The sequence below is a fragment of the Lytechinus variegatus genome, chromosome 3 (assembly GCF_018143015.1).
Source record: "Lytechinus variegatus isolate NC3 chromosome 3, Lvar_3.0, whole genome shotgun sequence".
NCBI classification, from domain to species: Eukaryota; Metazoa; Echinodermata; class Echinoidea; order Temnopleuroida; family Toxopneustidae; genus Lytechinus; species Lytechinus variegatus.
Genome location: NC_054742.1, coordinates 65,371,957 through 65,388,629, shown reverse-complemented (window position 1 = coordinate 65,388,629; position 16,673 = coordinate 65,371,957). Strand labels below are relative to the sequence as shown.

Sequence of the window (16,673 nt, the reverse complement as noted above, 5' to 3'; positions counted from 1 at the left end):
TATAGATTCATATAATGTAATACAATGTTTTAACTTTCTGATTCACAGTAAATTCAAAAGTAACAATAACATTAAAAATTTGGATTTGTGTAGCGCCATCTATCTAGAAACAACCTATTCCGAGGCACATTGTTGTTATTACCCCGGTTTTAGCTCGAGCTGCCTTTCGGCTCTCGTGCATTCATGGAATTAATCCTACCGGGTACCCATTCACCAGCTCACTTGGAATGAGTGCAGCACAGTGTGGATGAATTTCTTGCTGAAGGAAAGCACCCCATGACTAGGATATTTATGTAGAATATATATTAAAACAAGCTCTCCTTCATTTAAAACAGAATTTCGCTTTCACTTATTAATTGAATCATACTGTTGTTATCACTAGGTTGTTGGACAAGTGGCCGGTGACAAGATAGTCTTATTACTAAATCCTATCATAGCTTAGATGAATAGAACATACCAGAATTGTAAGAAATTGAATTACAAACCACGGCAATTGATGGCAGGCATTAGTAATAATACATCAAATTTGAATAATCAGCAACACGTGACCAGAGCACAAATACAAAAGCAGACCAGTCGAAATGACTTGTAGGAAAAGTCATCATTTGCCAGCTTTGACCAGCGACGCGAATACGCTGTCTTCTTTTTCAAGGAGTGCGTTCGGAGAGTCGAACTCGACGACGCGACCGTCACTAAGAGTGAGAATGTTATCAGAGTCCAAGATCGTGCCTACCCGATGCTAAAAGATGAAAGAAATGATAAAATTGGAATTTGTTTATAACTGGGATTATATTACTGGGATTAAATAATAGACGTATATTCGAGATTCATCGATAATAACAATTACGATAAAGGAAACAATAGTTACGCGTTTTATAAAGAGTTAGAACTGAATACACTTGCAGAATGTAATAAGCCTATCGCAGATATACATAGATTCCAAACGAAAGAGCAGAAAGGCATCTATCAAAGTGGTATACACGGCTGCTTTTTAAAACTAGAAAATGAAAAGCCGTCCACAACACGTAATTGGTAATAGTCACTGTGACCATGGACCTAATAGTAGGTCCATGCTCTAACATACATCTGACCTTGACAGTGAATTTGACCGTGGAAAGACATACTTGTTATGAAATTTACCTATACGCATTAACTAAAATATAATCAAACTATTTTTTTACCGCGATTGTGATGACAGTCCGATCTTGGAAGACATCAGCTACAACGTCCTGTAAGATGCGATCCTGATGTCAAAGAAACAAAAAAAATATTTAAATAGTACAGAGAAAAAGACATTCATTATCAGTAGTGTAATGGGCCAAAAATTTTGAGGGGGTCAGATATGGTGTACCGGGCAAAATTTATAATAACTTGTGAGAAAATGAAGCAATCAAGCCAGAAAATATTTCGATTTTTTTTTTTATTACAAAAATCAAATTTTGTGATAGATTTTGACATAATATTCAGGGGATAATATCACATCCAAACCTTCTCTCTCTCTCCTTTCCTTTTTTTGCTTGGTCGTGGTTTTTTTTTTGGGGGGGGGGAGGAGCGCCCCCGGAAGCGCCACATCTGTACGCCACTAATTCAAAGAAAAGCTTCGATCATTTCTCATTTTCTTGGATATGTACCACTAATAGGAACATAATCAATTTTATAAGAAATCTCCATTTTTTCCACCCAATAATTTATAAGATAGAAATGGTAATAACGGTCATCTTCAAAGGTTACACCGGGAATAACTTACAGTTTCTTGATCAATTGAAGCAGTAGCTTCATCCATGACCAAGATGGTCGAGTTACGGAGGAAGGCCCGAGCCAAGCAGAAGAGCTGTCGCTGACCTACGCTAAAATTCTCTCCACCCTCCGTCACGATGTAATCTGGTCAAAAAAGTAATTAAAAATTCACTTTTAGCAATAATTTTCCAAAAAGTAAGTTTTCAATGCTCCATTTCTTTTTCTTCTGTGAACACAGCAAGTGTGCCGTAGCAGTGACCGTTATAAGTTTTCAAATGTTTTATTTCCAATATTGTAAAAAAAAACCACACACACATTAACTTTGCGCATGCAATAGCAGAATATTCTGGGAAGTAAAGCACGCACTAACCGACGCGATGGAACAATTTTTTTTTACCTAATCCTCCTTCCAATGGTGAAACGACTTCTTTGAGTTGAGCTATCTCTAAAGCCTTCCAAAGTTCGTCATCGGTCTTCACACCAGCTGGGTCTATGTTATGCCTGGAATAGGGAGAGGATCAAACTCTTGTAATCGTGTTAACTAATTGCCTACCGGTACGGGATAAGAGTGATAGAGTGATAAGAGGAACCGAAATCCATTAATCAGAATGGGGTTCGAACTGTGAACCTACGACCCCCTGAGTTCACCAACCACTACACCATTGTATTTACCTAATAGTACCAGTAAAGAGGACTGCATCTTGTGGGATGATGGACAGTCTTTGACGGAGAGTGATGAGAGGAACAGATGCAATATCGACCCCATCAACCATGATTCGTCCTGTCATATTAAACAAAACATCAAGGTAACTAGTCTTTAAATCCAAACGTGATTTGGAACATTAAAAATAAAATCAATATCAAAAACCATGGTAATTCAAATTTTCCCAGAAGAAATAGGTTCTAACTTCTAACCCCTGACGAGTCATAACTGATTCTCAAATTAACCTGAGGTTGTTGCGTTTTTTTTTGCTTGTTATTTTTTCTGTTAAGGAATCCTTTATTTTTGGTCGAAGACCTTTTTTTGGGGAGGGGGGGGGGGGTTGCTTGTCAATTTTTTTCTGGTAAGAAATACCTTATTTTTGGTTGAAGGTCTTTTTTTTTTGCTTGTCAATTTTTTTTTCTGGTAAGAAATCCTTGATTTCGGGTTGAAGACCTCTTTTTTTTTTGCTTGTCAATTTTTTTCGCAAACGATATATCCTTAAAATTCCCCCCACCCTGGAAAACTACGCCAGTGATCATGATCAATAAAATCCTCCAATGAAGGTATTTCTAAAGATGTTTCTATTACTTTCAACACGACCGGGGTTCTCACTTAACCAGAGTTCAATCATTTAAAGTTCAAACAATATAATTATCAAATTATACATAGTTATGTGAAACTAAGAGCGAATGTCATCTAATCAACATAACATGGAGTATTACCTTTGAAAGTATCGATGATTCGGAAGAGAGATAAGGTCAGCGATGACTTTCCGCTTCCGGTTCGTCCACAGATCCCCAACTACAATGATAAATATGGATCATAATTAGTCAATTATCACCTACAAAATCCACATGAAATTCAAAATACATTTATTGTTCTTCGCGATGCCATATTCATATTTAATAGAAATGATGTATACATCAATGCCAAGTAATTTACCCTGTTTTTTTTTATTTTGCGTTTGTTGACTTTAATAGAGAATATCAAACCACCCCCTGTTTTTTAAAGCATTGATTGAACTCCATGTACCACTATTATGTCTCATTCCATTTAAAATCTGTAAAAATTCGGTTTCTCGCTATTCTTTATTTATTTTCTTTCTCATCTCTTTAACAGTTTTAAAAAGATTCAAAATCAGACTTCATTTGTATGAATACAAAAACTGAATAGGTCAATAAACTTTGAGACGTGAATTTAAACATGTCTACTTTGTCCTTTTCTTTTCAATAATCTGTATTTTCATTTATTGGTTGATAAAATGGAAAGAATTGAAATTTGCACAGAAAGTAGCGGGATTTGTTAAAGTTTGGAATAATTCTCCCCCTACCTTTTTGTTTTACAAAATGGATATTTGATTAGATTGGATTAGAGGGAGGGGGGGGGGTCGAACCTTCTGCCCTGGGGGTATGGTGACCGAGACGTCATGTAAAACAGGATCGAGCTCCCGGGCATAGCGTACACTGATATTATCAAGAACTATTTCACCCTTCTGGGGCCACTCCGGTGGGGGCTCCATCCCTGAAATTAAAAGGAATTTGAAAAAAAGTCGCATAGAAAATTGCTTTTTACGAGAGATTGCAAATTATTGTGCTGCATTGCTCAGGGTACATCAAAATTGATTGATTGATTGATATATTCATTGTTCTATTCATTGATTCATTCACTCGCTTACTCACTCACTAACCCACTAAGCCACTCACTCACTTATTCATTCATTAATTCATTCATTCATTCAATCAATCTCTTTTATTATTTCATTAATTCACTCAACCACCCACCCACCCAATCACTCACTCACTCATTCATTCATTCATTCGATCAATGAAATATCATATGCCTCCCTAATTGTTAATTCATTGTTTTCTTTTTCTTTTTTTCTTGTAGTATCAATTGTATTCAATCAATGTAAAAATACAATAATGCTTGCAGTATCTTATCACACATTGAAGAACCAAGTTACACAAATTTATTCGTACTATTAGGGATGACCGTAAAACAACGTACAAACACCGTCTTACCGTCGTACTCTTCGTTGGGTACTTCAGTGTAGTATCGGATCCTTTCCATCGCGTTCATCTGAAGTTCCAAATCAGCACATCCTCTGACAACCATGTTCATGTAGATGGAAATCTAAGTGAGGTATTAAGAGAAAACAAAATTCGGGATAGATAACTTAAAGTTAGTTTACTCCTATTTTCCTATCATATCTAACGACAGACTTGCTATCATTGAAGCTGCGATAATCTTAATAGTAGTAGTAATAATAGACCTTATATGGTTTAACAATATCGTCGCAATCTAAGAGGCAAAAGCCGTTGCCTTGCACGCGTTGATGATCTGCAGCTTGTACATCTCTCCCCTGGCAACTCCGTTTAATGCGTATGCCTATATCCTCTGAGGGAGGGCGCTCTGAGAGTATGACGTCACAAGAATAATTCCGAATGTCTCACCTCTAATGAGTATGTGATTGCAAGGCCAACCAAACTTGCGTCCACATCGAGATAGAGAGCCCCCAAGAGTGCACTGAGACTGGCAATAAGAACAACGACAGCTCCTAGATAGTCCTGCAAACCAAAACAAAGTCAGACATTTACTCGGCATGTAGGATTTGTATATCGCACGTATCCACCTTGCCACACATGAAAATTCGATCATTATCCTTGATAGATGACACCCTTTTTAAAAGATGTTAAATCATGATAATACCTAAACACGATTTACCTAGGGGATTCTGACACATGCCAATAGGTAACTCTTTGTAAAGAATATGTTCATGATTTGTTGTAAGTAAAAAAAAAAAAAACCATGACATTGATATAAACACTGTAATTTTTTATCAAGATTTTTTTTGTGGGGGCGGGGACGGGAACTATACTCACTAGTCGAATTGCTAACCATCTGTTTGCTGTGTACAAATACACCAATGCCGTGTTGTTTTTGTCTATTTTCACCAGAATGTCTTTGAAGAACCTCTTTTCGTCCCTGCAGATAAAGATGAAATCGAATAGGCAGGAAGAAGAAAGTTAGAATTAAATTTCTTTATAATTAGTTTCAAATACCTGGAAAAATCTTTCTCCTTCTAGTTATAGTGATAGTAGTAGTGTTAATCATTGGCGGCGGAAGGCACAACATTTAGGGGGTCCACCTGAAATTTATGGGGGGACGCAGGAAAAAATTGACACACACACACACACACACAAACAAAGGTTCTCAACAAAACCCCCCGCTTCCGCCGCCTGTGGTCATTGGCAGTAGATTAAAGTGATAGCATTATTGTTATCAATATGCCATAATAATCAGTTGCATAACTAGTTCTTATTGTGAAAAATTACTTCTAGAACAATTTCTATCGATATTATCATTCAAATCAATAATCATTTTTATTTGATCGATATTACACCATTTTTGTTTTAAATATATGCTGATGGCTTCAATTCGTTTAGGTTTTATTAATGATTTATTTTTTTGTATCTGGAAAATCTCTCTTTTATGTTTTTTATTTGACACTGAAAAAAAATAAATATGTTTTATTTACTGTAGAAGTTTCTTCTTGATGCATATAATTATCATCAGTGTTATTTATAATTATGTATTGGAAGATGTCTGACATTGTGTTTTATTGTAACATTCATGAAAAAAAATGATGTTAAATTTATGAGTTGTCAAGGTATTTGTATAGACATCAAAGTTCTATTTGTTATATATATTTTATTTTGTATATGAATCGAAGTTGTCAATAAAAACTACTTAATAAAAAAAAGTTGTTACCTATAAGCCCTGATAATTGGTAAACCGCCAAGGGTTTCCGAAAAATGTGCAAATACTGGAGATCTGGTGACACTTTCCAACCGTTGCAACATTCTGAAAGGGAAAACAAAAATAATCAAAATTAACAATCGCCGAACACAGTATAAAACTTTTCACTAGTATTTATAGGAAAACATGTAAAATAGGATCAAGAAATGACATCGGTTGACTCTTGAAGGATTGGAAGGGATGCTAATTTGACTTGCGAATTATTTAGACCATCTTATTGAAGTTCGTCAGTTATTCTCTTATCATCGTCTTCAAATAATTTCAATGAAATAAGAGTTATAATTACTATTTGAAGATAATAAGAGAATAACTGACGAACGTCACGAAGTTGGTCTACAATTAAAATTCGCCAGTCAAAGTAGCATTATTCCTTTCCAATCCGTCAACCGATTTAATACTGATTCTATTTGACAATATGTTCTAGTTATTGCCATGACAACTCGATAAACAAAAATTGTTTTATTTTTGCTCTTATTTCATATCATACTGGACTGGTATAAGGTTACAAGTTCTTTGCAAGCGTATTTTAGAGAAAGTAGGCCTCTGTCGGTGAGAAAAAAATCTCATCTCTCTACAATCATTCTTTTCACTAGTCTGCATGCACAGACTCAAAATTGATACTTCAACCAATCATACTATGTCTAGAGTGTAGACTAGACTGTAAACTGGAAGCAAACCACAGTAAGTGCTCATAGTAATTAGTCTCACTATCTCAGACTCTGCATTATCCACTATGCGAATTGCGAAAACCAAAGGTCTGTGCCTGCAGACTACTCCCCCTCCCACTTTTCGTTGTTGGTTCCCTCCTTTTGTCAAATTGTTGATTCATATTTTATTAAACCGGAAGTCATACCTGGATGTTGCGACGAAATAGACCAGAATACACATGAATATAAAGCCGATGGGGACGAGGAATATGACGAAGTAGGCATTAACGATGGCATTGACGATAAATGAAGCGATCACAGCAACAAGTGTGTTGAGGAGCATGTTGCAGGAGTGTATCAATCGCTGTAAACAAACAGATTTCATAATAAAGATGGACATCGAGGTTTTCTATACATGTACAATAAATAAAACATTACCCACATGTACTGCTGTAACAGAACTAGGGTATTGTAGTTCAGTACTCGCGTCCTTTAGCAAGGTTTTATGTATATTTGCCTCTCTCTACCCGTGTAGGAAGGAATTCCTTTAATGCTCGTGCACTCAAATCAGCGCCATTTGATGTTATAGTGTTATAGCGCCATCTGCGTCTGTCATGCGACAACTCGTCTGTCCTACACTTCGGTTAATTACGGTTAATAAAAGTATTGATCTACAACTACAAAGTTGCAACTGTGTCTTAATTTATTGTCGTGCTGGCCGCTATTGGGATTCACTCACGCCTGATTTTTTTTCTGAGGCCACGTTTGAAGGACTTTGCTGAGAGGAAAACAGCCGGTTGCACCGTAAAAGTAAGTTTACCGTGAACGAGTAGTTGGTTAGATCTAGCCGTAAGTAGTGTCGGTCCCACAGCCTTTACAATGGCGTGTAGTATGCCGAAAGTACCTAAGCAATGGTGCTTGGGTAAAATTGAATCCATTACATCCTTTGAAGGATGGAGGCAGAATCTTTTGTACACTTTGAATCTTGATCCTAACTTTGCTTTCTTCCTTTCTGAGTCGGTAACATGGGGTAAGAAAACAAAAGCTAACCCTACAAGGGGTTTCATAGATGACAATCCCTCTGTTCCTTCAGAATTACGCAAACTGCTCAACAGAAAGCGAACCTACTTGATCTTATGCTAGGTCAGATTGCTAACTTTTGTCCCGTCATTGCTAGAAATTCTATTGTCCGCAATTCCACTTCTTTGAACGACATTTGGGCCACTATTAGACTTCACTATGGCTTTCAGGCAACAGGCGCTCATTTTTTGGATTTTTGCGAGATCAAGCTGGAATCTGATGAGCGGCCAGAAGATTTATATCAGAGATTACTTGCCTTTGTCGAGGACAATTTGTTGACAGTTGGTAGTGGTATTACCCATCACGGTGATCCCATCTTGGATGATGAAGAACTTTCGCCTTCCATTGAGAATTTCATTGTTCTGCAGTGGCTTCGCCTTTTGCACCCTGACCTCCCCCAGGTGGTGAAGCAAAGGTACGGCACAGAACTCCGTTCACGTACACTTGCATCCCTCAAACCTGAAATTTCTCAGGCTCTTACTAGTCTTTTGGAGTCAGTTGAATGTTCCAGGGCGATGCGTACAGCGGCTTTTCCGCCCCGTGGTCGTAGTCAGACTGCTCCCAAGCGTACTCAGTCTCGAACCCCGGCGAAGTTCCGTCCCAGGCCTTCCAAATCTTGTCCACTCTGTGTTCAGGCTGGCCGTCCTAGTGACCATTTTTTGAGTGTCTGTCCTTACCTTCCAGACTCCGATCGGCAGTACATGGCTAAGGCCAGGCAGGTTGCCAAGATTTTCGATGATGGTGGTTCCGATGATTTTGACGGTGAGGTTGACCCCCAGGAGTCATGTGACGAGGCTTGTTTGTCACCAGACCCTGGCCGTGGAGGTACCTCTTCCACACTGCGTGTCCAAGTTCGCCAGTCTCCTTATTTTGACGCATTTTATGATCATCATGCTGTTCGTATCACCCTCGACAGTGGTGCTACTGGGAATATGATGCGTGCTTCTACGGCCCGAGTATTAGGTTGTAACGTGTCCTCCACCACCCAGTCAGCTCATCAGGCTGATGGGTCCTCCCCGCTGCAGGTTTGTGGTGAAACCCGTTTCACCGTTTGTCGTGGCAATCATGAGTTCCATTTTGAAGGATTGGTCATTGAGAACCTTGATGTTGACGTTTTGGCTGGTACTCCATTCATCTGTTCATGGAAAGGAATGATGTGGCCATCAGGCCAGCAAGGAGGGAGATTTCCTTGGCTGATGGTACTGTGTTCAGTTACGGTTCCTGTAGTAAGCCTAAGGCTGGTCATGCAGTGCGTCGCGCATTTGTCCTTCGTGCCCCTTCTCAGACTACTACGATTTGGCCAGGTGAATTCCTTGAGTTTTCCCTACCTCCTGAGTTTTCTGCTGATGAGACACTTGTCTTAGAGCCTCGCTCAGATTCCCCTCCTACACCAATGATCACAGAATTCTTTCCGGCTCCAGGTGTTGTCTCTAGTGTTGCTGGTAGGATCCGCATCCCAAACCTCTCTTGCGGTCCTTGTGTTATCCGTCGCAATGAACATCTTTGTCAGGTTTGTCCAGTGGTTGCCTCAGATGGCGATCAGGTTGCGCAAATTCCTCCTAGTCAGACTGCCCTCCCCTCTGTGGTGCAGGGAGGGCCGTCATTATCACAGCCTTCTCAGTCTGTTATTGTGGATCCTGATAATATCCTCCCCCCAAAGGCAAGGGGTGATTTTCAGTCTCTTCATGCAGTACATGATTGTGTGTTTAGCCCTTCATTTAAGGGTTACAATGGTGCATCTGGTCCATTCAAGGCCGTCGTGAACATGGGTCCTGTTCAGCCCCCACAACGCAAGGGTCGCCTTCCCTTGTATTCCCAAGAGAAGCTTATTGAGTTGCAGCGTAAGTTTGATGACCTTGAGAAACTTGGCGTCTTTGCACGCCCTGAGGATATTGGTGTTACGGTTGAATATGTCAACCCGTCGTTTCTTGTGAAGAAGCCGAATGGCGGCTCTCGTCTTGTCACAGCCTTTGCTGATGTTGGGCGCTACTCTAAGCCCCAGCCCTCAGTTTTGCCAGACGTTGATTCCACTCTGAGAAAGATAGGTCAGTGGAAGTACATTATTGCATCTGATCTTGCAAGTGCCTTTTATCAAATACCTCTCTCTCGTGATTCAATGAAGTATTGTGGTGTTGCTACCCCTTTCCGCGGCATCAGGGTTTACACCCGTTGTGCTATGGGTATGCCGGGATCAGAGACAGCATTGGAGGAGTTGATGTGTCGAGTGCTTGGAGATCTATTGTTTGAAGGTGTTGTTGTCAAGCTTGCAGACGACTTGTACTGTGGTGCTGACACCTGGCAGGCCCTTTTGCATAACTGGTCCAGGGTGTTACATGCACTAGCCTCCAATGGTCTTCACCTGTCTCCATCTAAGACTACCGTCTGTTAAAAAACTACCACTATTTTAGGATGGGTTTGGTCTGAAGGGAGCCTCAAAGCAAGTCCTCACAGGATAACAACTTTGTCAACATGCTCACGCCCTTCAACCGTGAAGGGAATGCGGTCTTTCATTGGAGCCTATAAGATGCTTGCTCGCGTTCTCCCAAATTGCGCATCCTATCTGGGCCCCCTGGATGATTCGATTGCAGGTATGAAATCTCAAGACCGCATCTGCTGGACGGATGAGCTTCATGATGCCTTCAACAAAGCCCAGTCCGGCATCAAGTCTACTCGTACGGTTACTCTTCCCCGGCCTTCTGATCAGCTATGGGTTGTCACTGATGGATCCGTGAAGAACCATGGTCTTGGCGCAACCATGTACGTCACGAGAGACAGGACGCCCTTCGTCGCAGGTTTTTTCAGCGCGAAGCTCCGTGGTCGTCAAATCACATGGCTACCTTGTGAAGTAGAAGCACTATCCATCGCTGCTGCCACCAAGCATTTCAGCCCATACATCATCCAGTCTCACCACCCTGTCTGCATTCTTACTGACAGCAAACCTTGTGTTCAGGCTTATGAGAAATTGTGTCGTGGTGAGTTTTCTGCCAGTCCTCGGGTTTCTACCTATTTGGCCACCATTAGCAGATACCAGGTTTCCTTACGTCACCTGGCGGGCTCCGCCAATGTCCCAGCTGACTTTGCGAGTAGGAATGCTCCTCCATGCCATGATGTTCGATGCCAGATCTGTACTTTCATTTCACGGATGGAAGACTCTGTTGTCCATCTTACTTCTGTTGCTGACATCCTCTCAGGAAAGATACGCCTCCCTTTCACATCTCGTCACGCGTGGAGTAGGATTCAGTCTGATTGTCCAGCCCTCCGCCGTGCCCATGCCCACCTTACTCAGGGTACTCGCCCGTCGAAGAAGTTGACAGGTATCCGTGATGTGAAGCGATATCTCCAGGTTGCCACCATCGCTCGTGATGGATTACTGGTCGTCCGCCGGGATCATGCATTCTTGCCACAGCAGGAGTGTATCGTCATTCCTCGCAATGTACTCCAGGGGATTCTTACTGCCCTGCATCTTCAACTTGGTCACCCCACATCACACCAACTCAAGCAGGTTGTCACGCGGTTTTTCTATGCCCTGGATCTTGATGCAGCAATTCAACAGGTGACTGTCGGATGTCATAGCTGTCTCTCCCTCCAGAATGTTCCTCGTGTTGCTACTCCCCAGTCTACAGGTGACCCTCCATGTGTCATTGGGGTGTCTTTTGCTGCGGATGTCATCAAGCGTTCTCGCCAACTCATTTTCATCCTCAGGGAGAGTGTCACTTCTTACACTGTAAGCGCTTTGATCCCTGATGAACGCAAGGAGACTCTTCGCGCAGCCCTCCTTCAGCTATGCACACCTCTCAGGCCACTTGATGGCCCTCCATCTATCGTCCGCACCGACCCTGCACCTGGATTTTCTGCTCTACAACACGATGAGTCTTTGCGCAGTCAGGGCATCACTTTGGAGGTTGGCCGTGCCAAGAACATCAACAAGAATCCTGTCACTGAGAAGGCTGTCCGTGAGCTGGAAGATGAGCTGCTTCGTGATGATCCCCGTGGTGGTCCTGTTACTCCACTTGCACTTGCTCTGGCCACTGCTCGTCTTAACAGCCGTATCCGTGGCGTTGGTCTCTCTGCTCGTGAGCTTTGGACCCAGCGTGACCAATTCACCAGTGAACAGATTCCGTTGCATGACATGGACGTTATTACCAATCAACATGAGAAACGGCTCTCCAACCATGGGCCCAGTATGGCATCGAAGGCACCCAAACGCCTATCTTCGATGGGTGAGTCTCTTGTTCATGTTGGTGACCTTGTCTACCTGCGCTCGGACCGAACTAAGACCCAGGCCAGACCTCGCTACCTTGTCTGCAGTGTCGACAACGATTGGTGCAACATCCGCAAGTTTGTTGGGAGCCAACTCCGTTCTACGTCATACCGTGTCCGGCGCTCGGATTGCTTGAAGGTCCCCCCAGGGATTCCTACCTCCCATCCTACTCGACCGAGGGTTTCTGATGACGATGACGACGACCACCGTGATGAGGAGTTCCCCAGTCCCAGCTCGGCGGATGACTCACAATGCTTGCCTAATTCCTCTGACGTTACTGATGTGCCGGATGTCCCTTGCCCCCCTCCTGACCCCCCTGATATTCCCCACGAACTTTCTCACCCTGATGTTAGTCCTCCCCTTTCACTTTCTGGTCAGTCAGATCCCTCAGGGCCTCTTGACATCAATACCCCCGATAATGGCCGGCGGTATCCCTTACGCCGTCGTGTCCCCCCTTCGTATTTTAGCGACTACGTTTGTGATTGACTTTGGCCTGCTTTTATGTCACTTCCCCCCCCCTCCCCATTGCCTGTGCCTTGTCCAGCTTGCCCTTTACTGATGGACTTTTGCTGATGGACTCTATTTTTTGGTGTATATCTTTTGTTTTTTTTATGCATTTTTGCAGCTTTAACTTTTTGGGTGTACTTATGCATGCTAATGGGTTTTTTAATGCGTCTAGCTTTTTTTCAGCTACCAAACAAACGAAAACAGCAAGCCAGCTCTATTTAAAGATTTTGATTCTAATTTGATAGTTTATTGCTGTCAGGATCCTCACCTTACCAAACGAATACCTTTTCTCACTCCAGCTAATTCGCCTACTACCAATTGCTGCTCATTTTTGTGCTTGTGATAAGTTATGCTGCGCATTTAGTTTTTTTTGGTTATTATTTTCGGTTTTGTGTGATGTCCCATCTGTGGGTATGTCTTTGCGCTAATGTTTGCGTATTTTCTTTGCAGTTGTTTGCGAGTTTACACTTTTATATTTTGACAATACTTTTACAAAGCTTTTTGCCTTGGATCATTGCAAAATTCTTTTCGTTTACATAAGGAAAAAGTGGTTACGCCATTTGATGTTATAGTGTTATAGCGCCATCTGCGTCTGTCATGCGACAACTCGTCTGTCCTACACTTCGGTTAATTACGGTTAATAAAAGTATTGATCTACAACTACAAAGTTGCAACTGTGTCTTAATTTATTGTCGCAGTGTATAGCCGCGTACTGAAGATTGCGTAGGGTAATACTGTGCATTGGTTTGAAAATATTGTACTTCAACAAGTGGTATTCTTACTACTTCAAAAAGTCTGGAAGGCGGGTCTTACTCTCGCCTTCAAAAAAGCCGTGGCGCAGAAATACACCTGGTGTAAAACATCCCCGGACCTTATCATTAATCGTTTTCACAATTTCTCCATGCTTATGACAAATATTTAAAATTTCGGCAAGTCAATTATAGAATTTCATAGGTTATAAAAGTAGCGTTTTAACTTTTCATCGATAACATGATGAGCCCCATCTTATGATGCAACTCTTGAAGGATCAAGCCTAGTAATAGCGAGTTTTCGCAATTTAAATGGGGACGGATGCTTCAACATCGTTAATCTATTGAAAATACACATCAAATCACGATGTACAACTGAGAGGTCTTTGTCGAAAGTTCGCGAACTGCGACTCCGGATAGTCTTGAAATTCTGAGTTGACAAAACTTTGCAAATAATTATGTCTTTTGTCCAGGGTCACGGACATTCCATGCTGTTATGATACACTGATTATTTTTTTTTTTACAAAGACTGCTTTGTCATTAAGGGATTTTGATGATAGATTCTCTACGTTCCAAAAAGAGTCTGTGTAGTGTTGCGAAAACTCCCTATTACTCGCCGGGGGTTCGAACGTCCCACAACGCCCCCCCCCCACCCCGTTCATCCCGTGGCGGGTTCTTTTTCACTGGGTAACCCAATTACACCTTATTTTATATACTCACCTGATCAATCCATTGTGTGTCACTCGAGAGTCGATTGAGAATACGTCCAACGGGAGTGGTATCAAAGAATCTTTGAAAAGTATGAAGAAAATAATTTTCCATACGCGTTTTTCAAATTTAGATATTTTTTTCTCCCCAAAAAGACTTAATTCAATGCTTCTCCACAAACCATATCATCAATGCAAAATGCATGTAACACATAACATACCATGTATAGATTTTTTTAGTATGTTCGATGTGCCTCGATCCAGCAAGATCTACAATAAACTTATTTTGTTGCATATTCATAGTGCATGCAAACTCGTGATGATATTTGTATTTTTTATCCTCTATTCGAGGTATTTATTCACAATAAATTTGATATTTGTATTTATGTTATAGTGGTGAAAATGACCTTTTAAAAATCTAGTTGAAAATATAAATATTTAGCATATAACACGTTACTGTATTTCAAACTAGTGATGCTACTAGTTATAAACAAGCAACCAATCAACCAACCAAATAATATAAAGTCGAAAATACACTATCACTTTGTGATATCAAATCAATGTTTAAAAAAAGTAACAAATAAAAGTGCTATATATGAGGTGGAAAAAAGTAGATTTGAATAAGATAATGCATAATATATAATTCATATTTATTTCATTTCCGACAGCAAATAAGATAAGCCATTGTATATAGTATATAATCATTCAAACAATTTACCTCGATATACATGTATGTACATAATACATTCTTATGCAGGGAACCTACATCTTTAAGGGAAAATGCAAAGTTAATCCCGATTTATACTGATTCCACTCTATCCCACCAAAGTACAAAACACTTTGAATAATATTTTTGTTGACATTGGTTGGATATCAATAATTTTGTATTCATATGTTTACTTACCGCATTGGAATTCCTATGATATTTTTAAGGAGAGCAAAGTGTATCGCTCTTGCTGCCAACAATGCACCGATACAGCTGAATATATTTGACAAGACAGAGCCGAAAACAGTAGATACAGAGAAACCAGCATAACCTCTCAAATAGTAACTGGTGGATTTGGCGTCCTGTTAAAAAAAAAAAATTGAAATAAAATGTCACTTTCATGAGTGTTTGCTCTGAAATTACTTGTTTGTAACAAATATAATCTTAACATCTATAAGAAAAATGCAAGTCCAAAAACTTAAGAAAAAACGTGGTCCACTATTTATAATATAATATAATATGTTCTTGGTTATAATTTTCAATTTGAGTCTTATTTTAGTTTGAGTGATTTTGAAAATACATTATAAATAGTAGTGTCAGATATGGCTGTATTTATTTTTCATATTAGAAGATAAATAATACACAAGACGTACCCCAGTGAGATTAAGACCCGCCTCGGACCAGTCTGAGAGCCAGAAGTTTGTCGCGACTTGAAGACCAGATCGTAGGGCGACGCAACCGAGCATCAGACACGCGATCCAGTAACCCATAGCTCGGAAGTAGTACAGGTACATCTTGTATGACACAGAGCCTTTCTCCTTCTCCTCCTCCTCGATCAAACGTCCCGTTTTCTCATCTAGGAGAATGATTACGTAGATTGTTGGTCAACCGATAATACCCAGTTCCCAAAATGTCAGGATTCGTGGATTAATCGTAATAATCGTGGAGTAATCGCAATAAACGTATCAGAATGCATAAGATCGTATCAGATCAATGGAGGCAATTGTATTGATCGTAGGAATAGTTTGAATGGTTAAAAAGAAAAATCGCGATCAGTTTCGCCTAGTTTTTACCGTCACAATTTGCTACACGATTCAAACGGCGTACTTAATCGTGGAATAATCTTGGTGATCTTATCAAATCGTATCAGATTAGCTGTGGTAATCGTATTGATCAAAGAAATCTTTTGAATGGCTCAAGAATTTTCGCGATCAGTTACAAAAGGCCGATCGTGGCTTTCGTAAGGGATGGCACGACCGTGGGAACGAGTTATAATACTTACTTCCAACTGTCACGGTTTGCTCCACGATTCAAACGGCGTACTTAATCGTGTAATCGTAGTGATCTTATCAGATCGTATCCGATTAGTCGTGGTAATCGTATTGATCAAATAATTTTTTTGAATGATTGAAAAATGTTCGCGATCAGCAATACGAAAAGCCAATCGTGGATTTTGTAACGGATCGCACGACATTGGGAACGAGGTATAATGACTGATGCTAAAGTCAGATTAGAAAAATAACCCCAGACCCACCAAGGTTATTATGTTATTTCGAATGATATAGGTCTACTATCGGTCGGTTTAGAGATTCGTTGATGTGACTGTACTCTGCAGCATTTTAGAATCCTCTTGATAGACAATTCACAGGGGCGGATCCAGGATTTTCGATAGGGTGGGAGGGGGGCATTTTTATACAAGAAGAATTTGACAACCTAACATAAAAGAGTGGGGTCCTCACCTGCGTATGCATGACATA

The 16,673-nt window shown here is 40.6% G+C and overlaps 1 protein-coding gene across 2 annotated transcripts in view; it reads right to left on the bottom strand.

Annotated features, from left to right (window-relative positions):
- Positions 1-215: 215 nt before the first annotated feature.
- The window catches only part of LOC121411690 (ATP-binding cassette sub-family C member 9-like), a 43,204-nt gene continuing 26,746 nt past the window's right edge, over positions 216-16,673 (bottom strand). The window contains exons 20-34 of one of the 2 annotated variants that reach the window (XM_041604516.1): positions 15,570-15,772; positions 15,115-15,278; positions 14,224-14,293; positions 7,113-7,270; positions 6,212-6,304; positions 5,323-5,425; positions 4,894-5,007; positions 4,462-4,573; positions 3,834-3,961; positions 3,163-3,241; positions 2,410-2,518; positions 2,135-2,238; positions 1,748-1,881; positions 1,182-1,244; positions 216-739 (exon numbers count right to left, since the gene is read on the bottom strand). In XM_041604516.1, the coding sequence (XP_041460450.1) occupies positions 602-739; positions 1,182-1,244; positions 1,748-1,881; positions 2,135-2,238; positions 2,410-2,518; positions 3,163-3,241; positions 3,834-3,961; positions 4,462-4,573; positions 4,894-5,007; positions 5,323-5,425; positions 6,212-6,304; positions 7,113-7,270; positions 14,224-14,293; positions 15,115-15,278; positions 15,570-15,772 (1,772 nt within the window). In that variant the 3' untranslated portion in view covers positions 216-601. The remainder of the gene's footprint in view (positions 740-1,181; positions 1,245-1,747; positions 1,882-2,134; positions 2,239-2,409; positions 2,519-3,162; positions 3,242-3,833; positions 3,962-4,461; positions 4,574-4,893; positions 5,008-5,322; positions 5,426-6,211; positions 6,305-7,112; positions 7,271-14,223; positions 14,294-15,114; positions 15,279-15,569; positions 15,773-16,673) is intronic. The other variant, XM_041604517.1, reaches the window with a different exon arrangement.